The following is a 25,422-nucleotide window of genomic DNA, read 5'->3' as shown; positions in this document are numbered from 1 at the left end:
ATTCAGTACTCTGTAATGGGAACCTGAAATGACACCCTTGATATTATGTGTCTTTGCATAAAAGTGGTTATTTTCCTGGGTTCTGATGTTAACTTCTGAAGAAATCAGCTGCAGGTCTGGTGCACTGTGTCAGGAGTTGTGTCAGGGGTTGTGTCAGAAGGTGGGTCATGTCCTAACAGTGAGGTCAGAGTGCAGAGATTAACGGCACACTGTGCACTCCTGTCTTATTGATTTCAGCTGAAGTGATGAATGAGTCAAAACAACAGCAGTGCATGAGGAGAGCAGGGCAAGCAGACATACACACTCACACTCATCCATCCATCCATCCACGTCTTCAACTACAGAGGAACAGCGCACAGATCGGTTACACTGAGACAGAGAGGGAGGGGAAGAGAGAGAGAGAGCGAGAGAGAGAGAGAGAGGGAGAAAGAGAGAGAGAGAGGGAGGGCAGGAGAGGCTGGTCCTCTTCTTTTAAGCCTTTACAGCTTCCATCCACCTCCTCGAGCTCGAGACTACCAGAGACGCTCGCTTGTTCTCTCTCTCTCTGTCTCTGTCTCTCTCTCTCTCTCTCTCTCTCTCTCTGTCTCTCCCTCTCTGCACGAGCGCCGCGATGCGCGATGGGTCAGGCGTGCGGACACGCGCTGCTCTGCCGTAGTCATCAGCACCAGCCGGCGTCTGAGATGTAAGTGTGTGTGCGTGTTTCAGAGAGAGAGAGAGAGAAAGAGAGAGAGAGAAAGAGAGAGAGAGAGAGAGTGTGTGTGTGTGTGTGTGTGTGTGAGACCGGATCGCGCGGATTCCCCCCACCCCGTCTAGTCTGCTTCCACGGTCTGTTTTTTGCTTGCCCTTGGGTTGTGCGCGTGCTCCGGCTCCGGTATGCCTCGCGGCGTTTGTGTGCCTCATCATCAGCTCGCGCCAAACTTGTTTATGTTTTTGTTAACGGCAGGAGTGCACGTGCTGATCTAACGGCGTTACGAGCTCGCGGAGTGTGAGTCGGCAACTTCACTAGCCTCGTGTCTTTTGATGTTGCACGCGCGCGTCTCTCTCTCTCTCTCTCTCTCTCTCTCTCTCTGTGTTTGTGTGTGTGTGTGTGTGTGACATATATTCAGTCTGGTAGTTATTATTTAGGAGAGGTCTAACGCCCAAGGGCTGAAATCATCAAACATGAGCAAATGCAAACCTGTACTGCGTGTGTTTGAAGTGTCTTCCAGGGTCTGTGTGTGTGTGTGTGTGTTTATTGAACTATTCAGTGAACACAGATGATCCATCACTGCACTTATTAATCTGACTATTATGGCTGATATCATCATCATCATGCACTGTAGATACTGATTTAATACTGAACTGATTCTGCACTGATACTGAACTGATTCTGCTCTGATACTGAACTGATTCTGCACTGATACTGAACTGATTCTGCTCTGATACTGAACTGATTCTGCTCTGATACTGAACTGATTCTGCACTGATACTGAACTGATTCTGCACTGATACTGAACTGATTCTGCTCTGATACTGAACTGATTCTGCACTGATACTGAATTAATTCTGATCTGATACTGAACTGATTCTGCTCTGATACTGAACTGATTCTGATCTGATACTGAACTGATTCTGCTCCGATACTGAACTGATTCTGCACTGATACTGAACTGATTCTGCTCTGATACTGAACTGATTCTGCTCTGATACTGAACTGATTCTGCACTGATACTGAACTGATTCTGCACTGATACTGAACTGATTCTGCTCTGATACTGAACTGATTCTGCACTGATACTGAATTAATTCTGATCTGATACTGAACTGATTCTGCTCTGATACTGAACTGATTCTGATCTGATACTGAACTGATTCTGCTCTGATACTGAACTGATTCTGCTCTGATACTGAACTGATTCTGATCTGATACTGAACTGATTCTGAGTGACTCTGTAAGCTTCTGTTTCAGAGCTGTCTGAAAATTTAGATGTGTGATTCTGTGCTTCAAGATCTGTATCGTGTCAGTCAACATCACACACATAAACATCACAGAAAAAAAAATGCAGTGGATTAGACTGGAAAATATGTCATATCCGATCAATACAGATCCAGTGTTTCAGGCCAGTATTACACGTGCTGTATTGGTTTGTAGAGTGGTGCTTGCTATAGTGGTGCTATAGTATGTTTGTAACAAAAACAGGACAAATTTAAACCTAGCTGGAGATCTAAGTACAGTATATGCATAAACAAACAAACAAAAAAAGGTTCAGAAAAAGTAATACAATAATAATACAATAATATTATTAATACAATGCTAGTCAGTGCAAAAGTGAGAGTACTTTGTGCTGTTCTATTCAGTTTTACAAGATAGTAAAAAATATATTTAGACAGTCAGAAATGAACAAACATTTATTATTATTATTATTATTATTATTATTATTATTAATGGAACAGTATCATCACTGAGGATGAGTCATTAGCATCATCATCGTTTCTGTCTCTGTCTCAGGTGTCTTTGCTCACATTCCCTGTTTTTCCCTCTGTGTCTGTTTATTTCATTTCACTGTGAGTCGTGTGATGATGCTCATGTGAAACACGACCTTCTTTCTGTCTCAGCATGTTATTAATTAAATATAATCAATCATACGGGATTAAATGCAATCACTCTAAATCGCACTCAATCTCCTGAGACTCGCTGCTCCTCCTCTCTCTGTTTTGTTCTGACTTCTGCTGTTATATTTCATGATTATTTTCATAAACTATTCTCAGGATTTGGAACAGCACTCAGTAAATGAAATGTCTTATTATAATTATTAAAATGGATGTTTATTTCCTCTAGATTTCTGTTTCAGATGAGGGTGAAGTTCACCCAGATGCCTTCAGGAGTAGCTGAATGTTGTTTTAGCTCATTAGCAAATTAAAAAAAAAGATTGCGTCCATCCACTGCTGTGCGGATGATCAATAAATTGACATTTTCTCTGAAAAAAGTCATGTGAATAATTAACTCAGAAACAAGGTGCTAATGATAAATAAATCAATTATAAAGCCTTCTCTGTTTAAAAGGCTTCCACTAGTCGTGCTCGTCTCACTGCGCTGAAGCAGTAAGGTCGTTAATAAACCTGAAGATTGAAGACCAGGTCACGGGGAAGAATTTCAAGGATTTCAAGGAGAACTGTAACTGTTCAAGCTTTACACACAGTAAAATGTCCTGGATGCAGCGGTCACATGTTGGAGAGGAGATGTGCTTCCGTTTAAGAGGAAGGTGTTCAATATTCAATATTCAGTAAGTTTAGAGGATCATAACGACTTCTAACTAAAATGAACCTCAAACATCCGCTAATCCTGATCTGAATTATTTATTATTGTAGTATGTTTTATTATTTCTGCAGTAACACCAGACCATGTGCAACTTCTCTCAACATCATTCTTTACTCAGTAACTGAAGTCTTACACTCAGAGATAAACAAAACTGTCAGTTTGTGTGTAACTGCTTATATGAAACTGAATTAGCATAAAGTGGTTGTTAGCCTGTTAGCCTATCCTCCATAACATCCAGAATCCTATCTGTGATTATTGTTTGTGAAGCTTTCAGTAAGGATGTGTGTAAATGTTTTTGTGGTCAAACTGAACTAAAAATTCCTGTCAGATTTACAAACACTTGTGATTTTCTTCGTACTCTCGTCTTGTTAAAGCACATTACAGCTGGAATTAATGTAGCTGAAATTAACCTGTAAGTAACGAATTAATGAGGCCCTGTGTGTGTGGGTGTGTGTGTGTATGTGTGTGATTGCTTTTTTCAGAAATGTGTTCCCATCAGGCTTTAGTTCATGTTCCTTTATACACGTAAGGTGAGCACAGGAGCTTATCAGAATAAAAAAAAACATTCTGAGAGAGAAGCTCCATCATGTCTGGATCAGCCTGATTTCTCACAACTTTAAACTTTAGTAAGATTTCATTGCATATGAATGACATCATAACACCAGGGGCTGTGTGAGGATCAGCTGGGTTCGCGTTGTGCTGTTGTGAAGTTGTGAAGTTGTGCAGTTGTGCGGTTGTGTGGTTGTGCGGTTGTGAAGTTGTGCAGCTGTGCGGTTGTGAATTTGTGCAGTTGTGCAGTTGTGCGGTTGTGAAGTTGTGAAGTTGTGCGGTTGTGCAGTACTGTTTCTATAAGTAACATCACTGAAGTTATGTTCAGTGATGTTACTTATATACTTATATGCTGCTGCAGATCTTTGTGAGATGTGTGTTATAATGAACAGCTTGTTGTTGTTGTTGTTCCCCAGTGCTGATGTGCTTGTTGGTTTTGTGTGTGTGTGTGTGTGTGATGATGCCCTGAAGCTCTCACTGGTTCATAAATGCAGTAGAGGTCAGTTCTCTGAGCCTGAGGACATGATTACTCTCTCTCTCTCTCTCTCTCTCGCTGCGTGTGTAGTCGTGTTCAGAAGGAGACAGGAAGTGGGGTACCGAAGGTGCTACAGCCCCGACTTTCAGGATTCATTTAACTGCAAATGCAGCTGCAACAGCTATATTATATTATAATATTATTATAACGGTAAATAAAAATAGGCTGAAAAACTTGCGAATTTTGAATATTTTTTGACTTGGCAAATCAGAGATAGTATTCCACTGATTAGGGTTAGGGCTAGGGTGAGGGTTAGAGTTACGTTAGGGTTAGAGTTATGTTGGGGTTAGGGTTGGGGTTAGGGTTAGGGTTAGAGTTATGTTAGGGTTGGGGTTAGGGTTAGGGTTAGTTATATTAGGGTTGGGTTTAGGGTTAGGGTTAGAGTTACGTTAGGGTTGGGGTTAGGGTTAGGGTTAGAGTTACATTAGGGTTGGGGTTAGGGTTAGGGTTAGACTTCCGTTAGGGTTAGGGTTAACGTTAGGGTTAGGGTTCGAGTTACGTTAGGGTTGGGGTTAGGGTTAGGGTTAGAGTTACGTTAGGGTTGGGGTTAGGGTTAGAGTTGCGTTAGGGTTAGGGTTATGTCAGGGTTAGTGTTAGGGTTAGGGTTACGTTGGGGTTGGGGTTAGGGTTAGAGTTACGTTAGGGTTAGGGTTAGGGTTAGGGTTAGGGTTAGGGTTAGCGTTACATTAGGGTTGGGGTTAGGGTTAGAGTTACATTAGGGTTGGGGTTAGGTTTAGTGAATTTACAATGACCCCCCATCACAGTCCGAAAACTGCATGGTTGTATAGGGAGCCAAGGGAAGCGCATGGGCCGGGTTAGGGTTGGGGTTAGGGATAGAGTTACGTTAGGGTTGGGGTTGGGGTTAGGGTTAGAGTTAGGGTTAGAGTTACGTTAGGGTTAGGGTTAGCGTTATGTTAGGGTTGGGGTTAGGGTTAGAGTTACGTTAGGGTTGGGGTTAGGGTTAGAGTTACATTAGGGTTGGGGTTAGGGTTAGAGTTATGTTAGGGTTGGGGTTAGGGTTAGGGTTAGGGTTACAGTTACGTTAGGGTTGGGGTTAGGGTTAGCGTTATGTTAGGGTTAGAGTTATGTTAGGGTTAGGGTTAGAGTTACGTTAGGGTTGGGGTTAGGGTTAGAGTTATGTTAGGGTTGGGGTTAGGGTTAGTTACGTTAGGGTTGGGGTTAGGGTTAGAGTTATGTTAGGGTTAGGGTTAGAGTTATGTTAGGGTTAGTGTTAGGGTTAGAGTTACGTTAGGGTTGGGGTTAGGGTTACAGTTACGTTAGGGTTGGGGTTAGGGATAGAGTTACGTCAGGGTTGGGGTTAGGGTTAGGGTTAGAGTTACGTTAGGGTTGGGGTTAGGGTTAGGGTTAGGGTTAGAGTTATGTTAGGGTTGGGGTTAGGGTTAGGGTTAGAGTTACGTTAGGGTTGGGGTTAGGGTTAGGGTTAGTTATATTAGGGTTGGGGTTAGGGTTAGGGTTAGAGTTATGTTAGGGTTGGGGTTAGAGTTAGGGTTAGACTTCCGTTAGGGTTAGGGTTAACGTTAGGGTTAGGGTTCGAGTTACGTTAGGGTTGGGGTTAGGGTTAGGGTTAGGGTTAGAGTCACGTTAGGGTTGGGGTTAGGGTTAGGGTTAGAGCTACGTTAGGGTTAGGGTTATGTCAGGGTTAGTGTTATGGTTAGGGTTACGTTGGGGTTGGGGTTGGGGTTAGGGTTAGAGTTATGTTAGGGTTAGGGTTAGGGTTAGCGTTACGTTAGGGTTGGGGTTAGGGTTAGAGTTATGTTAGGGTTGGGGTTAGGGTTAGAGTTACATTAGGGTTGGGGTTAGGGTTAGAGTTATGTTAGGGTTGGGGTTAGGGTTAGAGTTACGTTAGGGTTAGGGTTGGGGTTAGGGTTAGAGTTACGTTAGGGTTGGGGTTAGGGTTAGAGTTACGTTAGGGTTGGGGTTAGGGTTAGAGTTACGTTAGGGTTAGGGTTAGGATTAGAGTTACGTTAGGGTTGGGGTTAGGGTTAGAGTTACGTTAGGGTTGGGGTTAGGGTTAGGGTTAGAGTTATGTTAGGGTTAGGGTTATGCCAGGGTTAGGGTTAGGGTTAGGGTTACGTTGGGGTTGGGGTTAGGGTTAGAGTTACGTTATGGTTAGGGTTAGGGTTAGAGTTACATTAGGGTTGGGGTTAGGGTTAGAGTTACATTAGGGTTGCGGTTAGGATTAGGGTTAGAGTTACGTTAGGGTTGGGGTTACGGTTAGGGTTAGTTATATTAGGGTTGGGGTTAGGGTTAGGGTTAGAGTTATGTTAGGGTTGGGGTTAGAGTTAGGGTTAGACTTCCGTTAGGGTTCGGGTTAACGTTAGGGTTAGGGTTCGAGTTACGTTAGGGTTGGGGTTAGGGTTAGGGTTAGGGTTAGAGTCATGCTAGGGTTGGGGTTAGGGTTAGGGTTAGTGTTATGGTTAGGGTTACGTTGGGGTTGGGGTTGGGGTTAGGGTTAGAGTTACGTTAGGGTTGGGGTTAGGGTTAGGGTTAGAGTTATGTTAGGGTTAGGGTTATGCCAGGGTTAGGGTTAGGGTTACGTTCGGGTTGGGGTTAGGGTTAGAGTTACATTAGGGTTGGGGTTAGGGTTAGAGTTACATTAGGGTTGGGGTTAGGGTTAGGGTTAGAGTTACGTTAGGGTTGGGGTTAGGGTTAGGGTTAGTTATATTAGGGTTGGGGTTAGGGTTAGGGTTAGAGTTATGTTAGGGTTGGGGTTAGAGTTAGGGTTAGACTTCCGTTAGGGTTAGGGTTAACGTTAGGGTTAGGGTTCGAGTTACGTTAGGGTTGGGGTTAGGGTTAGGGTTAGAGTCACGTTAGGGTTGGGGTTAGGGTTAGGGTTAGAGCTACGTTAGGGTTAGGTTCAGTGAATTTACAATGACCCCCCCATCACAGTCCGAAAACTGCATGGTTGTATAGGGAGCCAAGGGAAGTGCACGGGCCGGGTTAGGGTTGGGGTTAGGGTTAGGGTTACGTTAGGGTTGGGGTTAGGGTTAGAGTTACGTTAGGGTTGGGGTTAGGGTTAGAGTTATGTTAGGGTTGGGGTTAGGGTTAGAGTTACATTAGGGTTGGGGTTAGGGTTAGAGTTATGTTAGGGTTGGGGTTAGGGTTAGAGTTATGTTAGGGTTGGCGTTAGGGTTAGAGTTACGTTAGGGTTGGGGTTAGGGTTAGGGTTAGAGTTATGTTAGGGTTGGGGTTAGGGTTAGAGTTATGTTAGGGTTGGGGTTAGGGTTAGAGTTACGTTAGGGTTGGGGTTAGGGTTAGAGTTATGATAGGGTTAGGTTTAGAGTTATGTAAGGGTTAGGGTTAGGGTTAGAGTTACGTTAGTGTTGGGGTTAGGGTTAGAGTTACATTAGGGTTGGGGTTAGGGTTAGAGTTATGTTAGGGTTAGGGTTAGGGTTAGGGTTAGAGTTACATTAGGGTTGGGTTAGGGTTAGGGTTAGTTATATTAGGGTTGGGGTTAGGGTTAGGGTTAGAGTTATGTTAGGGTTGGGGTTAGAGTTAGGGTTAGACTTCCGTTAGGGTTAGGGTTAACGTTAGGGTTAGGGTTCGAGTTACGTTAGGGTTGGGGTTGGGGTTAGGGTTAGGGTTAGTTATATTAGGGTTGGGGTTAGGGTTAGGGTTAGAGCTACGTTAGGGTTAGGGTTAGGGTTAGCGTTACGTTAGGGTTGGGGTTAGGGTTAGAGTTATGTTAGGGTTGGGGTTAGGGTTAGAGTTACATTAGGGTTGGGGTTAGGGTTAGAGTTACATTAGGGTTGGGGTTAGGGTTAGAGTTACATTAGGGTTGGGGTTAGGTTTAGTGAATTTGCAATGACCCCCCCATCACAGTCCGAAAACTGCATGGTTGTATAGGGAGCCAAGGGATGTGCACGGGCCGGGTTAGGGTTGGGGTTAGGGTTAGGGTTACGTTAGGGTTGGGGTTAGGGTTAGAGTTACGTTAGGGTTGGGGTTAGGGTTACAGTTATGTTAGGGTTGGGGTTAGGGTTAGAGTTACATTAGGGTTGGGTTAGGGTTAGAGTTACGTTAGGGTTGGGTTTAGGGTTGGGGTTAGGGTTAGGATTAGAGTTGCGTTAGGGTTGGGGTTAGGGTTAGAGTTAGGGTTAGAGTTACATTAGGGTTAGGGTTGGGGTTGGGGTTAGCGTTAGGGTTATGGTTGGGGTTAGGGTTAGGGTTGGGGTTAGGGTTGGGGTTATGGTATTATGGAATATGATAACATATTAGAGCAAGTTTATTAATATAAACCTGCTGCAGTCATAAATATTCAGTAAGTATTCAGAGCCATACTGTTAACGCACCTCCCACATCTCTGCATTCTCACATCCTCTCGATTTTACCTGCAAAACAACAAATCCAGAAGGAAAAAACAGAGCGAATTAGTTTTGTGAACAGTAATTTTCAGATAACGTTACAGATCTTTGAAAGCAATGATTAGTGACTCAGGTGATTTTTTAGCAGTTTTAAAGTGCTGGAAGTCAGTCTGACAAAGTCAGGTGCTGGTTTTAAAGTACAGAAAAGAAATTGAGGAAGATTCCATCAGCATACTCTAGAATGTCAGTATGTCAGTATGTCAGTGCAGCAATCTGGATCGCTACCAGAAATTTTGGCTCCTTGCATTAGAAAACAATGAAAACAACAGTTTAACTAAATGTCATGTGATTATGACCTGTTTTCTAATTTGTCAGATTTTAGCACTTCAGAAAACAACATGGTTTAAAAAGTGATCCACTGTGGCAGAACAACATCTCAGACTTGATTGTCACACATTTATTTACAGTTTGTGAATATTTAGAACATGGATGGATGAATAAACAGATAAAAAGGAAATATTTTTGCTCTGGATGCGACTCAAAGCTATTTTATTTCATCAGCTTTGAAGTTGGTAGAAGATTGTCAGGCGTGATGCACTTTTACTGAAACACAAACCCAACACAGTTTTCAGGTATGTGTGTGCGTTTATGTGTGTGTGTTCATGTGTCAATATTGTCAGTAATGAGTAAAGGTTACATCCTTAGAGCTCCGACAAACACAGCGGTATTACAAAGGATGACTCATCTTCATTAACGTTGTCTTCATCATTATCTTCATCATCCCCAATGCCCCCCTCCCCAGTTCCCTGTTCTCCCCCTGCTGTGTTAATTGGTATGTTCCATCAATCACAGCGTTCCCTCTGTAAGGAATTCTGCCACCTTTGTTTTATTCAGTGCCAGGAAAAACCCTCATCTGCTATAAAGCCTCGACATCTGCCTCTGTGTGTGTGTGTGTGTGAGTGTGAGAGAGAGCTTATTATTATTATTTGGTCATATTTGGTCATCCTGTGAAATGCAGTGTTCAGGCCAATAATACCTCTGCCATGACGTAATGACAGCAGGGTGAACACCAAGCTGCAGGATTATCAATTAATGCTTTAGCTTTTTGAAATTTCATTTCAATTATGGTTATAAGCATTTATTACCTGCGTAGTGTACTCATGCTCATGCTCATACAGAACAAACTGTAGAAAATCATACAGTATATTAGTAAGTGAAAATATTTTGAATATTGGTGAAATATTTCAAATGATTAAGATTTTTTAAGACATCTTTACTAATTTGTTTATTATTTATATGTAAAAAGTTTTAAAAAAGATATTGGCAGATAAAATTAGCAAAAAATCTAGAAATAGACCTAATAATCTTAAATATATTTTGTCTCATAATAAGAAATAACAGATACACTATATAGATACACTGCATGTGCACCTCTGACCATCACACCCATATGTGGTTCCTCTGCAAACTGTTGCCCCAAAGTTGGAAGCACACAATTGTCTAGAATGTCTTTGTATGTTGTAGCATCAAGATTTCCCTTCACTGGAACTAAGAGACCCAAACATGTTCCAGCATGACAATTATTCTGTACACAAAGCAAGATCCATGAAGACATGGTGTGTGAAGGTTGGAGTGGAAGAACTCGAGTGTCCTGCACAGAGCCCTGACCTCAACCCCACTGAACACCTTTGGGAGGAACTGGAACACTGACTGCACCCCAGACCTCCTCACCTGACATCAGGGCCTGACCTCACTAATGCTCTTGTGGCTGAATGATCATAAATCCCCACAGCCACGCTCCAAAACAGCAAAGAGGAAATAAATCTGGAATGGGATGTTCAACAAGCACATATGGGTGTCATGGTCAGGGGTACACATACTTTTGGCCGTATAATGTAGTTTTAGCTTGACACCACAATATTTTTTGGAATATTAAAATCATTCTTAAGAAAGGCAAAGAGAAGTAAGCAAGATATATTTTTTAATGAAATAAATAAAAATAAGAAAAAAAGGAGAGAAAAGAGAAAATATTATGTGCATGTGCTCATCAACAAATTCACAGTGATAAATTTAAATATTTACAATATATTTTTGTGAATCCATTTATTTCTGTAAAGCTGCTTTGTGACAATGTCCATTGTTAAAAGCGCTATACAAATAAAATTGAATTGAATTGAATTGAACAAATCCAACACAATTACTTATCTTTTTGTTGCAGTGTACAAACTAATGCATCACACCGCATCACTGTTGTGTTTTCATGTGCCTAAACTGATAATTAGCAACAGTGTTAGAGACAGAAATGATTCATATCTGATGTAGTTAATTACAAGTTTGATGAGCCTGATATCTAGAGTTACTGAGTCTGTGTATGAGAGCTGTGGCTCAAAAAACTTTTGGATGTTCTTTGAGCATGATGATGGGTGAGCATGCTAATCGCTCATGCTAATCATCCATGCTAATCTGACGAGCCTTTTGAGTTCAGTCAGAACAATTTTCTGCTGTGTGGAGGCACGACTGTGTTTCTCCTGAAACAGTCATTCTAACAAATCACATTAAAATCCCAGATGTGTGTGAGCAGGCTGATCAATGAGCATGCTCATCACTCTCGCTAATCGCTCATGCTAATCTGATGAGTGGGCCGACAAATTCTTCAGTTGTCAGTTCACTACAAGTCCTTTCAAATCCTTCACAGGACAGTTTTGTGAATAACAGATATTTTCTTGCAGGATAACCGAAAACCCCTTTAATGAATGAAGTTTATTAATTTATTAATCAATTAACGTATTAATTAGCGCACATCATTGTTGAGTCAGCATCACTGCACTCAATCCTCAGCTTCATAACCAATCACAAGCTAACAGCATCGCGTACGACCGGGTTTCTCCTCAGTGTTCAAACAAATCACAGCAATTTCCCGGATGTGATACGAGCATGCTAATCAGTCAGCATGCTAATCAGTCAGCATGCTAATCAGTCGTGCAGATGTGAGGAGTGATCCACAAGCTCCTGGATGATTCTGCTTTATTCTGTTCTGCCTTTTTTTTATTTATTTATTTATTTAGATTTTTTAGTTAATTGTTATTTGTCGTAACTCGTAATGATGTAAATCAATTAATGAGCTAGTCAGCGTTTAGCTAATATGTTAACAAACTTGCTATATATTGAGATTCTTTAATCTCGTCCTAACTGACTGATATTTAATTCAAAACAATAATAACGTTTCTGAATAAATCCTTCAGAATTTTATGAACTCCTAGAACTTCTACCTGTAACCTTTTGTCACTCTTTATGTCCTGAATGTTAAAGATTTATTTTCACTGTTACCCCTGAAGTTGATTATTTTTTTTTATAACACCGCTTCCCCAAGTGTTTTATTCCTATTATACCCCAGCAATTTATCAACAATTCCAATTTTTATTTATTAAAGAATGACATGTACTATGTACCATTTATTGTTACAGTTAAAAAGTTCTGTGTTGTTTCCTCCCCAGCCTTTCTTTTTCTCTCTCTTGAAGTTATTAAGCTTTAAAAAAAAATGCAGCTTGTCAGGTTACCACAGCTTTAAAAAGCGCTGACACTGGAGACTCCTTCCATAAATGTCTGCTTACTTAAACTTCACCATATCTATGATTTTTAAAATTCCTTTTTTATCAGTGGAGCCCTGATGAGTCCCTGTCCCTGTGAATGAGTGCATTAACCTGTGATTTGCAGTTGTATGAGTCGTAGCCATAGTTTTACAGCAGTATGAAACTAAAAGCAGTGTGTAACTGTAGTGCGTCTGTGCAGTGAGATATTAAATTACATAACCACACTGATGAAATAAAGAGACGTACTGGCAGACAGGGTCTGAGTGATATAGATAGCTGCCATTAAAGCATTCACATAAAGACTGGGCTTAAAGTCTCTCTGAGCAAATATATTTATATTATTTACAAATTTATATACATTTTGATGAAGCTGTATTAAAATCACGCATTATTCCTAAACATCAAAGCTCTAAAATGAATACAGATCTTATCATAAATAATGAATAAGTGTGACTGCAGAGTCACATCTGTAAAGTAAAAATATTTTTCATTAATATGCACTTACAAAACCATTTTTTCTCATGTGATGCCCTGCAGTATTTCTCCTGTTTATCACTACATTTTAATCCGAGCCTCAGCCGCAAAAAGATACATAATACACCATGCATTTACAGTTCACATTAAAAAACTCCAGCTTACTAATCAGACTTGCAAAACTGTGATATAATTATTGTAATACATGCAAAATGTCCATCCCAAGCCCGTAGCAGCAGCGAGTTAAACATGTCCTAATTCTGTGTACAAACTGGAGAACTGGCAACCCTGTAGATCAGACAGTGATGCAGTACGGGGGTGTTTACTTTCTCCTTTTATTATTATCATTCATTCCTGTATAGTTCATATTAAAGAATGCATGTTAGGCCGTGCGTATGGATCGGTTGTTTTTATATTTTTGTTGCACTCGCACTCGCACACACACACACACACACACACACACACACACACACACAGCTCATTCACTTCACACCAACGAGCAACAGAAATGTATTAGAATTGTCAGGTCTTCATGTGAGCATACAGACTTTATGAATATTGACATAAACATTCAATACCAAGAGTAGAATTAAACTCTCAGTGAGGATTTAATACCGAAATTACACACACGTCCGAATCCAGGCCTGAAGTGCTATTCAGAAGTTACATTAGAGTCACACACACAGGGGCGGAGTTTGTCTAAAACAGAGGCGTGTCCCAGTTACACTTGAGTCTGATCCTGAACTTGAGCGTGTTTTTCTTGCGTGATATCGGCTCGAGTGAGGAGCAGGATTAAGTCCAGCACCACTGTATGACTGTTTGATGTAACCATAACATGTCACACTGAAGCGAGTTAGTTAGCAAACACAAGCGTAAGTTTTATGGCAATATTAAAACATTAACACTAGTTAAGTTAGAGAGACGTTAGAGAAGGTGGATGATGAAGATGATGAAGGACGGAGAAAGTAGAGTGGAGAAAACCCAGTGTCCTCATGAACTCCCACTATGCATTGCATTAGCCTAGCTGGTACAGAATACCCACAATGCACTGCAGCATTCATAATTGATAGGGCACTGTTTTGGATACAGGATAAATCTGAGGCTAAAAGATTGACCTTTGACCCCTGCGTGAGGTTAATCGGGCTCAGTGACACTGAAGCATCAACAGGAAGTGTGTGTGTGTGTGTGTGTTATGTCTGGATGTGGTTGCTAGGGATGATGGTGTGTTTGTGGACCTCTTGGTATCTGATGAAGGCCAGAGGCGCGCACACACACACACACACACACACACACAGGAAACTGGTGTTGAATGTTGATACAGCACTCTGAGGGTCTTATTTGGAAAAGGGACAGACAAAAGATTTACCTTCCCTCCTCCTTTTTCTTCTCTCTCTGTCTCCTTCTCTCTTCCTCTTCCCTTCTCTCTCTCTCTCTCTCTCTCTCTCTCTCTTTCTCAGAAGAATCACTCCATGTCATTCTTCTTCTTGTTCAAATGGATTCATGTATTCAATATGACAGCTGTTCTTGCAGAACGTGTCTTGACAGCTCTATCCCCCCCCCCCCCCCACCCCCACCCCCCACCCCCCCCCACCCACACACACGCACGCACGCACACACACACCACTGCTGATACCAGACAAGCGATCGTTTATCTGGGAATAATCCTCCTTTTCTATTTTCTGTTTTCTGCCTGCAGGCTGTCATGCGACCCTCATTCTGTGTGTGTGTGTGTGTGTGTGTGTGTGTTGGTGTATGTGTGTGTCCATCAGACACAATTCAACAAAATATAACATTAAATAATTTATATTTGTTTTATTATACTGAAGTTACATCACCTGTGTAATGAGGAATGATGAAACTCTGCACTGTTGTACAAGAGTGAAGACACACACACGCACACACACACACACACACACACACAAAGTGTGTGGTCTCTTTATGCACAGAATAAAGCACCTTGCTGTTGCTCGTTGTTCTGTACGCTCGCTCATCATTTGCTTGTCTTTTTTGACGATTGAGAAAAAGAGGATGTTTATGACACTTTCTCACCCGTTGCCTAGCAACTAATGGTGTTAATACAAGTAGCTAACATTATTTAGGACAGTAAATCTATGCTTATACGCTGCCTGTGTGTTTTAGAAAGTGAACTGTGTTGTTTTACGGTCGTGGCTATGTGACAGTTCAGTCATGCAGCGTGATTCCTCAGTGATGAGGTTATAAAACCAACACAGAGTCCAGATACAGCCGTGTGAGTAAAACAGCAGTACATTTTACAGTAATTTTACTTAAATGACTAAATTTCATGTGAACTCTGGTTATGAAGTCGGTGAGATTGAGTTTGCTGGTGGTCAGGGTGAGGGGGCGGAGTTAGTGCCTGTAGATTATTTCATTTATATTCTTACTAATTTAGCTTGAAATTGAAATGCACTTTCTCAGTTATTAGATTCAAAATTAACAAATCAAACATAAAAAACACAATTAAATAAATTAATTATTGAATAAATATAACTTAAGTTAGATAACTTAAATAACTTAAGAGTAAGGGGCAAAGTTAGCACTCCTTTTTTGTAAACTAACAACAAAAAAAACTACTCGCAATCATTATAAATGATACATGTTTAAATGAAATTACGAAGCTGTGAAGTCATTTTAATTAAGATTAATTCATTACATCACAGAACAAAAAAAAAAAACAGTTTAAAACCATCATGGGAGTCACAGCAATCTTTTCTTAACTCAATTAAATCATGCAAAATCCAGTGAAATAGCTCACACTTGTTAACATTCCTGTCATTGTTTTGTGAAATCTGGTTAAGTCAAATTAACTTAGTTGAAATTTAGCTAAAGAAACTAACAAAAGAATAAATAAACATAAAAATATTTGGCGTAAGTTTGAGGTCGGGCGAGGGGCGGAGTTAGTGCTGGTAAATTTTCTTAATATTTAATTTCCATGAAAGTAAAAAAGGAGATCATGTTAAAATTCCTACAGAGGTGTTTTCACAAACTGATGTTATTTGTTGAAGATGATCAGCAGCACTAAATTGCATTTGTACCAAGTCTGAAATCACGCATCATCGTGATTGCCGCTTACTTTAGCTAACAACACTGACGTGGCTGCGTAATTCTCAACTGGGAGCCAATCAGTAGTCTGTCTTATGGTTCTATTCATCATGCTGAAAAAACCCCACATTATTTGTGATTATCAGCTTCATCACTGAGCACTTTTATTCTTCTTGAGATATGTTTGTATCTCTTTTGTTGAGAAAGATATTTATGTCGTGGTGTGAGATGTGTTTAAGAGGTTTCAGATCATTAGCATTACAGTTAGCATCACAAACACCGACAGCCAAACCTGGAGCGCGTTAGGTTTCCCTTTACATCTTCGTCTTTGTAATTTTTTAAAATTGTGTTAACGTGAAGTGGAGAAATGTCAGAGTTTCTCAAAGAAGCTGAAACTGAAACAGATCAGACTGAAAATCTGATTTGTGTTTAACAGAATGACTTCTGGAGAGCGTCTGAGTAGAACAGAGAGCCTGAACATCCAGCCTTGAGTGTGGAAAGTGAGGAATTCCTGCTGGTTTATCTGTTATACACACACACACACACACACATACACACGCACATGTATTATTTATTAGCATTTATTTTATTTTAATTATATTTTAATTTATTTATTATTTATTATTTTTTAGCATTATACACCACTTCAGTCTTTATTCTACATAAAGCATTGCACCGCACTGGCTGTCTCTCAATCCCGACTCCACACTGTACGGATCAAATTTTTCCCACAGCCTAACACATTTCATCCAGCTCATTAAAGGATCGCTATCTGTCCGAGGTGTTCTAATAAGGAAAATGTGCAGGATTATTGACTCGCAGGGGAATATACTGTATGGGAATAAAAAGAATTCCCACATAAGGACTAGGAAATACAAGGAATTCAAGGTTATTTCCAAGTCCTTGAGAATGCAGAACTCTTAACTTGGTTTCTAAATTTCAGAACTAAGAACATTTTACTCCATCTGGGAATTCCAGGCCAGATTTTGGGATCTTCCTAACATTTCTGCGGGATGTTATTACTTTGTTGTAGGTTTTAGAGCAGCAGTATGCAACAACAAAATGGTCCAGTTTCATAAAATTCTTTACTTCTGAAGGTCTGGATGAGTGACTAACATGATGGAATAGAGATAACAGTCACCTTTTAATGTTTAACCAGTAGTGATTAGTTTGTGACTATGTGCCTATTAGTGACTATGACACAGGGAAAATAAACACACACTTCTCTGTCCAGTTTTTACCTTTAATCACACCGTATCCACTAAATCAGACTCAAGAGCATAAAAATAAAATGGAAATGATCTGTGAAATCTTTGTGGAGTAATGTCTCTCACGCAAGAGCTAGTCTCTGCTCCACTGTTGAGTATCTGAGTGATTTTGAGAAAGTCGGAACACATCATGACCTCAGAATTATAAGCTATTGTCTGGTATTTTGGTTGAAAATTAGTCAATCGCATAAGTTTATTAAACCTCATCGCTTTATTCTCTTGTGGTGTTTGTGTTTTATCTCCAAGGTTTATCTCTAATCTCACAGATAAACTTGGTTTTATACGCAGCGTAAGTGACCTTGACCAATCAAGGTGTGGAGGTCAGTGAGCAGACGTGTAAAACGTCTTGGTGTGGTTTATCACGTGTAAAAGTTCGATTCATCCTGATTAAACCCACTGAAATCACAGTCACCTGTGAGACGTGTGGGATGGGAGTCGGCTCGACGTTCCCGTCTTTCCTGTCTTTGCGTGTGTTCCTGAGTGTAAGGCAGCTAGAGATTAACGCTGGATTCTGAAGCTCTGAAACATCAGTGTGTTTTATTTTTACTCAGCGTTTTTAACGCTCTGGTCATTAAACAGACAGAACAATATCACTGTGTGCTTTCAGGCTCCGCTTTGGATTTGCACATTTTCCAGAAGGATTGCATTTGGTTTTTGGGTTTATGGTTTTATTTTTCCGTTGCACCTCTGGCGTTCTCTGTCATTTTTTTGAGGAACAGAAAGCCTCGTGCAATCTCCTGCAATTTCAGATATGACTGTATTACATTTTCCACTCCTGGGAGAAATGGTGCATCAGGCAGAAGCTAAACACGGATTAGTGTTTTAGTGTTTTAGATTCAGACCTTAATGCTTTTTAATGGCAGTAACGCTGATCAGTTAAGCTCCGAGCCCAGCGGCTTTCAGATTACTATGAGCAGAGACACTGAGTGAGGAGTAGCCATGTGCTTTCACATTAAATCATCTCTGAATGTCAGAGTGACATTATTATTTGAGTAGTTGATTTATTTAAATTCTCATATAGTTGTCTTTCATTCGGGAGTATGATGCTGTGTCTGATGTGTGTGTGTGTGTGTGTGTGCTTGTGTAAGGGTGGTCTTTAATCCCTCACTGTGTGTTAAAGAGCTGGTGTATATGCTTGATTGCTCAGACTGAGTCTGAGTTAATCTCTGTGTAAATGTTTGAGTTGTCGTGTTAATGCGTTAAGATTAGCTACAGATTAGCGCTGGATTTAGACTGATATTTGGTGTGTACAGTGTCCAAAGGCAAAGCCTGAAAATTGGAAAAAAATAAAGTTATAGCTTTACCTCTGACTTGTACAAAGCACTGACACTGGAGACTCCTTCCATAAATGTTAAATAAATGTCTCCTTACAGAAAACTTCACTACATCAATGATGTATTTTTTTTCAAAACTTTTTTTTATTATTAGTTTAGCGTCCACTGTACAAGTCGCTGTGAAATGAGCTGTTGCTATAGAAATGATAACATATTAGAACGAGTGCATTAATATAAACCTGTGATTTGCAGCTGCACTACTGTCAGAGCTGCTGTTATAGAAAACTAATCAACACCTTCTGACCAATCACAGTCCAGAATTCAGCAGCAGCGTGGTGTAAATATTAAGTGATAAAGATCTCTCTCTAGCCAATAAGCTGTAATTTGCAGTGACGTGCCTCTTGATCTTGGACATGGACTGCTCTCATAATCAAATACACAATCAATCACTGTATTAAATACACAATATTGCTATAATTAAAGTATAAAAAACACAGCAGACAGAAAAGTGTGTGTCGTGAGCGCAGTGAGTCAGGTACAGCCAGCGGCATTTAAAACCACAACATTATGGTAATATTGTAAACTTGGATAAAAGGTTAGATAATTAGCATGATATGAAAATGTATTAGCACCACATGTCTACTACTACTACTACTACTACTACTACAACACACACACATACACACACACACAGTGGTTTACGTTGTCTCTGTATGTCATTATGACACTTGTGCCAAGATGCAAATTTGTTCTGAATAATAACGAGTGGTTATGAATAATCATGGTTATGATAAATGTCACATCTTCACCTTTAGTTGGTTTTATTTAGCACCAAATGAAAAGGTGTGTGTGTGTCTGTGCATGTGCGTGTGTGTGTGTGTGTGTGTGTGTGTGTGTGCGATGCTGGAGTCTAGTATTGATCATTTTCAGTTCTGTCCCTGTGGACATGATAAAGTTATGTTACAGAGAGAAAATAAAAGAGAAAAAGTCACATCTCTCTCTGTTCATTTCTGATTTAGCGATAGTGTGTGTGTCTGTGTTGTCTGTGTGTGTGGGTGGGTGCATGAGAGAGCACTTACACACTCTCACACACACTCACACACACTTTCCCCTGCCATAGAATCGATCTCTCTCTAAACACGGCCATTATTCTATAAATAAAATATGAACATGCTGCTCTCTATCCGTCTCTCTGTCTCTCTGTCTGTCTGTCTGTCTCTCTCTCTCTGTCTCTCTCTCTCTGTCTCTCTCTCTCTCTGTGTGTCTCTCATATTTGTGTTATTATCAGTGCTTAGACTTGCTGTGTTTACTCTCACCCTCCATTTTTCAAACATTGTTTATACACAAACAGTTTAATAAGATCGCAGAATAAGTCTGTATTTTAAACAACATTAAATCTGACCTACATGCTCATCTGAATCACTTCTAACATACAAGCTCCGCCTTCAGACCTAAGGCCACACCCCCTATCTGAGTCGGATGCCAGAAATCACATCAGCAAGTTTGTTAGAGACACTGAACAGAATTGTGGACATCTATGTGTGTGTGTGTGTGTGTGTGTGTGTGTGTGTGTGTGTATGTGTGTGTGTGTGTGTGTGTGTGTGTGTATACACAGTATAATGGCACTCTCTCTCTCTCTCTCTCTCTCTCTCTCTCTGTCCCTCAGGTGTTGTTGAGAAAGGTCACTTTTCTTTATCTGACATTTAACCTTTCAGTAGAGAATATCACTCACACACACACACACACACACACACACACACACACACACACACACACACTGAGGGCACAATGACACCCACAAGCTGTATTTTTGGTCTTATTTAAAGCTTATCTTGTCTGCACACGCTCATATTTCATTATTTAACACTTATTAATATTCAACATTATTCACATGAATATTCATTCAAAGAAATATGTGAAAATGGCGTAGAACACAAAGGGAAGAGCAGTGAGCAGGACAGTGACCATGTGGAAATTACGCATTATTTTAATGAGCATGTTTTTTTTTTACTCTACATGTTGTTCAGTATTTATTCAGTAATGTCTTCATACATTTAATTTATTATTTGTGTGAAATTATTTCCTGTATAAAAACACTAACTGAATTTAAAAAAAAGAGAAAAAAAAAATCGAAAAAAAAAATAATTTCATGGGCTCAGTTTGATGCAGGATTTTGGAGTAAATAGAAAATGGAAAATTTTTTAATTTAAATTAAAAAAAATTATTTTTACACTTTATTATAATAAACTTTATATATTTTTAAAATATATTTTATGTATGAACGAGGTAGCAGTAATCACACTGAGGTAGCAATCCTAATTGTGGTAAAGCTAGAATCATTTTAGTTTTTATTTAATTTTAATTTTATGTAAAATTAGTGTAAAATAACAGACGTGCAAAATAAAAGACGTGCAAAACAAAAGACGTGTAAAATAACACGTGTAAAATAAATTAGTATAAAATAACAGATGTGCAAAATAAAAGACATGCAAAACAAGATGTGCAAAATAACAGATGAGCAAAATAACAGGTGTGCAAAATAAGACGTGTAAAATAAAAGACGTGCAAAACAAAAGACGTGTAAAATAACACACGTAAAATAACAGACGTGTAAATTAACAGACATGGAACATAAAAGATGTGTAAAATAACAGACATTTAAAATAACAGATGTTCAAAATAACGTGTAAAAAAACAGATGTGCAAAACAAAATACGTGTAAAACGACAGACGTAATATAACAGACGTGTAACATGAAAGACATGTAAAATAACAAAGCTCTAAAATAACAGATGTGTAAAATAAGACGTGCAAAATAAAAGATGTGCAAAATAAAAGACGTGCAAAATAACAGACGTTCGAAACAACAGACATGCGAAATAACAGACGTGCAATAAAAGACGCGCGAAATCACGGATGCGCGAAACAACAGATGTGCAAAATAAAAGACGTGCAAAACAAGTGACATGCAAAACACACGTGCGGAACAACAGAAGTGAGATATAACAGACGTTCAAATTAAGAGACGTGCGAAATAAAAGACGTGCGAAATAACAGACATGCAGAATAACAGACATGCAAAATAAGATGTGTAAAATAACAGATGTGTAAAATAACAGACGTGTAAAATAACAGACGTGTAAAATAACAGACGTGTAAAATAAAAGACTTGTGAATTAACAGATTTGCAACATAAAAGACGTGTAAAATAAAAAGACTTTAAATGACCTGTCAGAGCCAAGAGAGACTCACACATATACACATTATTTGCTCCATTCTGTTCTGCTCTTGTCATAATGACCATTTGCCTGTGGAGTGTGTGTGTGTGTGTGTGTGTGTTTGTGTGCGTCTGACAGATGCTAATAAACAGTGTTTAACTGTGCAGCAGGAGAATGTGGAGTCGCGCCAGACGCATTTACAAATCAAATTTACTGTATTGTATTGTTATAATCAACACTTCCTGGCGTGTGTGTGTGTGTGTGTGTGTGTGTGGGTGTGTGTATGGGTGTGTGTATGTGTATGTGTGTGCTTATTGCAAATGTCTCTCTTCCAGACGGCTGAGAAAATCACACACGTAATCAAATAACAAAAATCTGCCTAAACTCATCAGTGGTTTGTCATCTCATTACAGATCCTGTTGTGGAAAAAAGAGCGAAAACACACACACACACACACACACACACACACATTATAACATAAAAATGTCAGACTAGCATAGATGACTGTAGGTTAATTTAAACAGAGTGGATTAGCAGAAATGGTGCGAGACAAACAGGGTAAAAATGAGGGCAATGTGGGAAAAAAATATATATATATATATAAAAAGTAAATAATAACAAACTGAAAGCAAACCATCATGTGAAAAGGGGCCAATCAGAGTGCAAGAACCAAACAGCAGGTTAAAAATTCATAAAATCATGTACATAAACAGACCATAATATGAAACTTGAAAATCCACACATATATGGACAGCGTAGGTGTTTCTCTGTGTTTTTGCCTCCTGTCCACACAGAAACAGTGTTTTGGGTCACTGAAAGCAAAGCTGTTCGCCCTCCAAATTTTAAAACAGAAATTTTCTGTTCTCGTTGCTTTCATGTGTATGTGAAAAATTTACATTTTAGAAAAACATCACAGCATGAGAGTGAGAACGTGTCATGAAGTCCCCCTGTCAGCATGCAGCTTGTTTCCCATCACAGCAAGTGTTTTCTTCTGTAATCTTGTTTTGAATTCAGTGCTTGTGGTTTTGGTCATGCCTCCACCCCCTTCATGATGTTGGTTGATTAACCTAATGTGTTCACCTGTTCTGTGTCTCACCCGCATCACTCCAGAGGGATAAACACTCCACTCCAGAGAGATATTTCTGCCTTGCTGTTTCTCTTTTTCGGTTTGTGAAGTCTTATCCAGCTTTTTGTCTCCTTCAGTCCGAGCCTTGTTTTTTGATTTTGGTGTTTTCTGGCTCTGAGCCTCGCCTGCTGTTTGTGTGCTGATTATGGATTATTCTGTGATTTGACCAAAGCTATGGACTACAATTTCTAGATTCTAGAATAAAACACGCACACAGAGTTTCCACATCTGCATGTTAGGTTTTGCGTGTGTTGTCAACATGCTAGGACCCTGATTATCATGGCTGCTTGATCTGTAATTGTTTTCTTTTTGATAATGTGTTTAATTTCACTTTGTTTTATTATTTCACCCTCATAATATGATCAGCGCTGTACTAGTCCTGAACACACCACTCTTCTTTTTTCACTAAGATCCATGATACTGCATTAAACTAGTGAAATTAACACATTCACTTTAATCCCTTAGATTAATGATCAATAAACACTTGACTACAAAAACATAATGTACAATTTTAAAATCAGTTTATTTTAATCTGTATATTTATATTTAATCTAAATATTTCTGTACAAACACTGTGAAAGTTTTACATCATTAAAACATCATCACCCTGTCACGATACACTATATGGCCATAAATTTGCAGACACCTAACCACACATTCATATTTGCTTTTTGAACAACCTATTTCAGATTTATTCCCCCTTTGCTGTTATAATAAGCTCCACTCTCCTAGGAAGGCTTTCCACTAGATTTTGGAGCGTGGCTGTGGGGATTTGTGTTCATTCAGCCACAAGCGCATTAGTGAGATCAGGCACTGATGTCAGGTGAGGAGGCCTGGGGTGCAGTCAGCATTCCAGTTCCTCCCAAAGGTGTTCAGTGGGGTTGAGGTCAGGGCTCTGTGCAGGACACTCGAGTTCTTCCACACCAGGCGTTGTCATGCTGGAACAGGTTTGGGCCTCTTAATTCCAGTGAAGGTAAAAGTGTAATGCTACAGCATACAGAGACATTCTATGTAACTGTGTGCTTCCAACTTTGTGGCAACAGTTTGGAGAGAACCCAGATATGGGAATGATGGTCAGGTGTCCACAAACTTTTGGCCATATAGTGTATGATTTACATTTCTGCTTATACTGTATATATTATGTATATTATCTATATTATTTAAATTTAAATCACATCATGGGTTAGTGGTGATCATTCTAATGATGTGTTCAGTATTTAATGTAGATTTTAATGAACATTCTCTCTGTATTTTTTAATGATTAAGCACATTATACTGTGATAATGAAATGATATTTGCAAGCCTATTTAAAGATTACAGAACATTAATGTAGACACAGAAGACAAGTTTTAATGGTTTAACTTTAAGAAACATTTTTAGCGAAAGCTAAATATGTACCTGGAACTGGATCCAGCGCTCTAACACACACATACACCCACCCACACACACACACACACACACACACACACACACACACATGCACACATAGAGAAACGTGTTTAAATGAATTATGAGTCTGTAAGAAGCTTTTAGATTCTACAAACGGGACTCTTATCTAAAAAGCCTCGATACTAAATAATGCACTCTTCTGAAATAGAGCTTTGGGAAAAAAGCTGCTTTAGATCTACAGACAAATTCTAATCAAATTCTAATCAGAGTCAGAATTTCTAAACAAAAAAACCCTCAAAGTGTTTTGGCTCACGCTGCACCGAGGGTTTAAAGTGACACATCATTTCCGTCTCGCGGTGTTTCAGTGTCAGTCTCAGACTCGGAGCTTGTGCTTTGTGGAGATTTGGTCACGCAGTGGGAGTCAGGCGCTTGGTGATATCCCATCATGCAGTTCGAGACTGTGTTATTGTGCAGCATGTGTGTACATGTGTGTGTGTGTGTGTGTGTGTGTGTGCGCGCACGCAAGTCACACACTGATACTGTTGTCACCCAGCAAACACAACTGAAACACACAAATACTACATTGACCTTGGGTTAGGGTTACAGCAAATACTGCAAATACTGTCCAGTACCTGAAGATCAGATTAAACACTGCTGCAGAAAGTCTGGCTAATTTTTCTTGATTTTTGTATTCTATTGAAACATGCATAAATAAAAAAACTAATAAAAAATCACTAATTTGCACTACAGGGAAAATTAGTGTAAATTAGTGTAAGTTAGTGATTTTTTATTATTTTTTTTATTTTTGCATGTTTCAATAGAATACAAAAATGCTTGTAACATCGTCTAATCTTAATGACTTATATTTGGTCAAGAACCTTCAGACACTGAAACACAGAACCTGTCTACAAATTCTCTCAGTAATTTCCTTCCAGATCTACTGTCGCAGTCTTGCTTACTGTCAGGACTACTTAGTTCTTGATTCTTGAACTATCTTCTGGATTCTAGAATTAACTTCTGGATTATAGAATTTCTCTGTGGATTTTAATTCAGTCTGGATTATAGAACTTCCTTCTGTATTTTAGAATGTCTTTCTGTATCCTAGAACTTCCTTTGGGATTTACTACTCTCTGGATTCTAGAATTTCTCTCTGGATTTTAAGACTTCAGTATGGATTGACGAACTTCCTTCTGTATCCTAGAACTTCCATTGGGATTGTAGACCTACTTTCCAGACTCTGGAACTTCTCTCTGGATTGTAGAACTTAATTTTATATTCTAGACCTTCCACCCGGATTCTAGAAGTTCCTAGTGGAATTCC

At 39.5% G+C, this 25,422-nt stretch overlaps 1 protein-coding gene across 3 annotated transcripts in view; it reads left to right on the top strand.

Annotated features, from left to right (window-relative positions):
- The first annotated feature begins 337 nt into the window (after positions 1–337).
- The window catches only part of LOC113544562 (cGMP-dependent 3',5'-cyclic phosphodiesterase), a 173,878-nt gene continuing 148,793 nt past the window's right edge, over positions 338–25,422 (top strand). Inside the window, exon 1 of one of the 3 annotated variants that reach the window (XM_026943406.3) lies at positions 338–682. In XM_026943406.3, the coding sequence (XP_026799207.1) occupies positions 618–682 (65 nt within the window). In that variant the 5' untranslated portion in view covers positions 338–617. The remainder of the gene's footprint in view (positions 683–25,422) is intronic. The other 2 variants (XM_053239551.1, XM_034310565.2) reach the window with 2 other exon arrangements.

This window comes from Pangasianodon hypophthalmus, chromosome 14 (assembly GCF_027358585.1).
Source record: "Pangasianodon hypophthalmus isolate fPanHyp1 chromosome 14, fPanHyp1.pri, whole genome shotgun sequence".
NCBI classification, from domain to species: domain Eukaryota; kingdom Metazoa; phylum Chordata; class Actinopteri; order Siluriformes; family Pangasiidae; genus Pangasianodon; species Pangasianodon hypophthalmus.
This window is presented reverse-complemented; position numbering and strand designations above follow the sequence as displayed.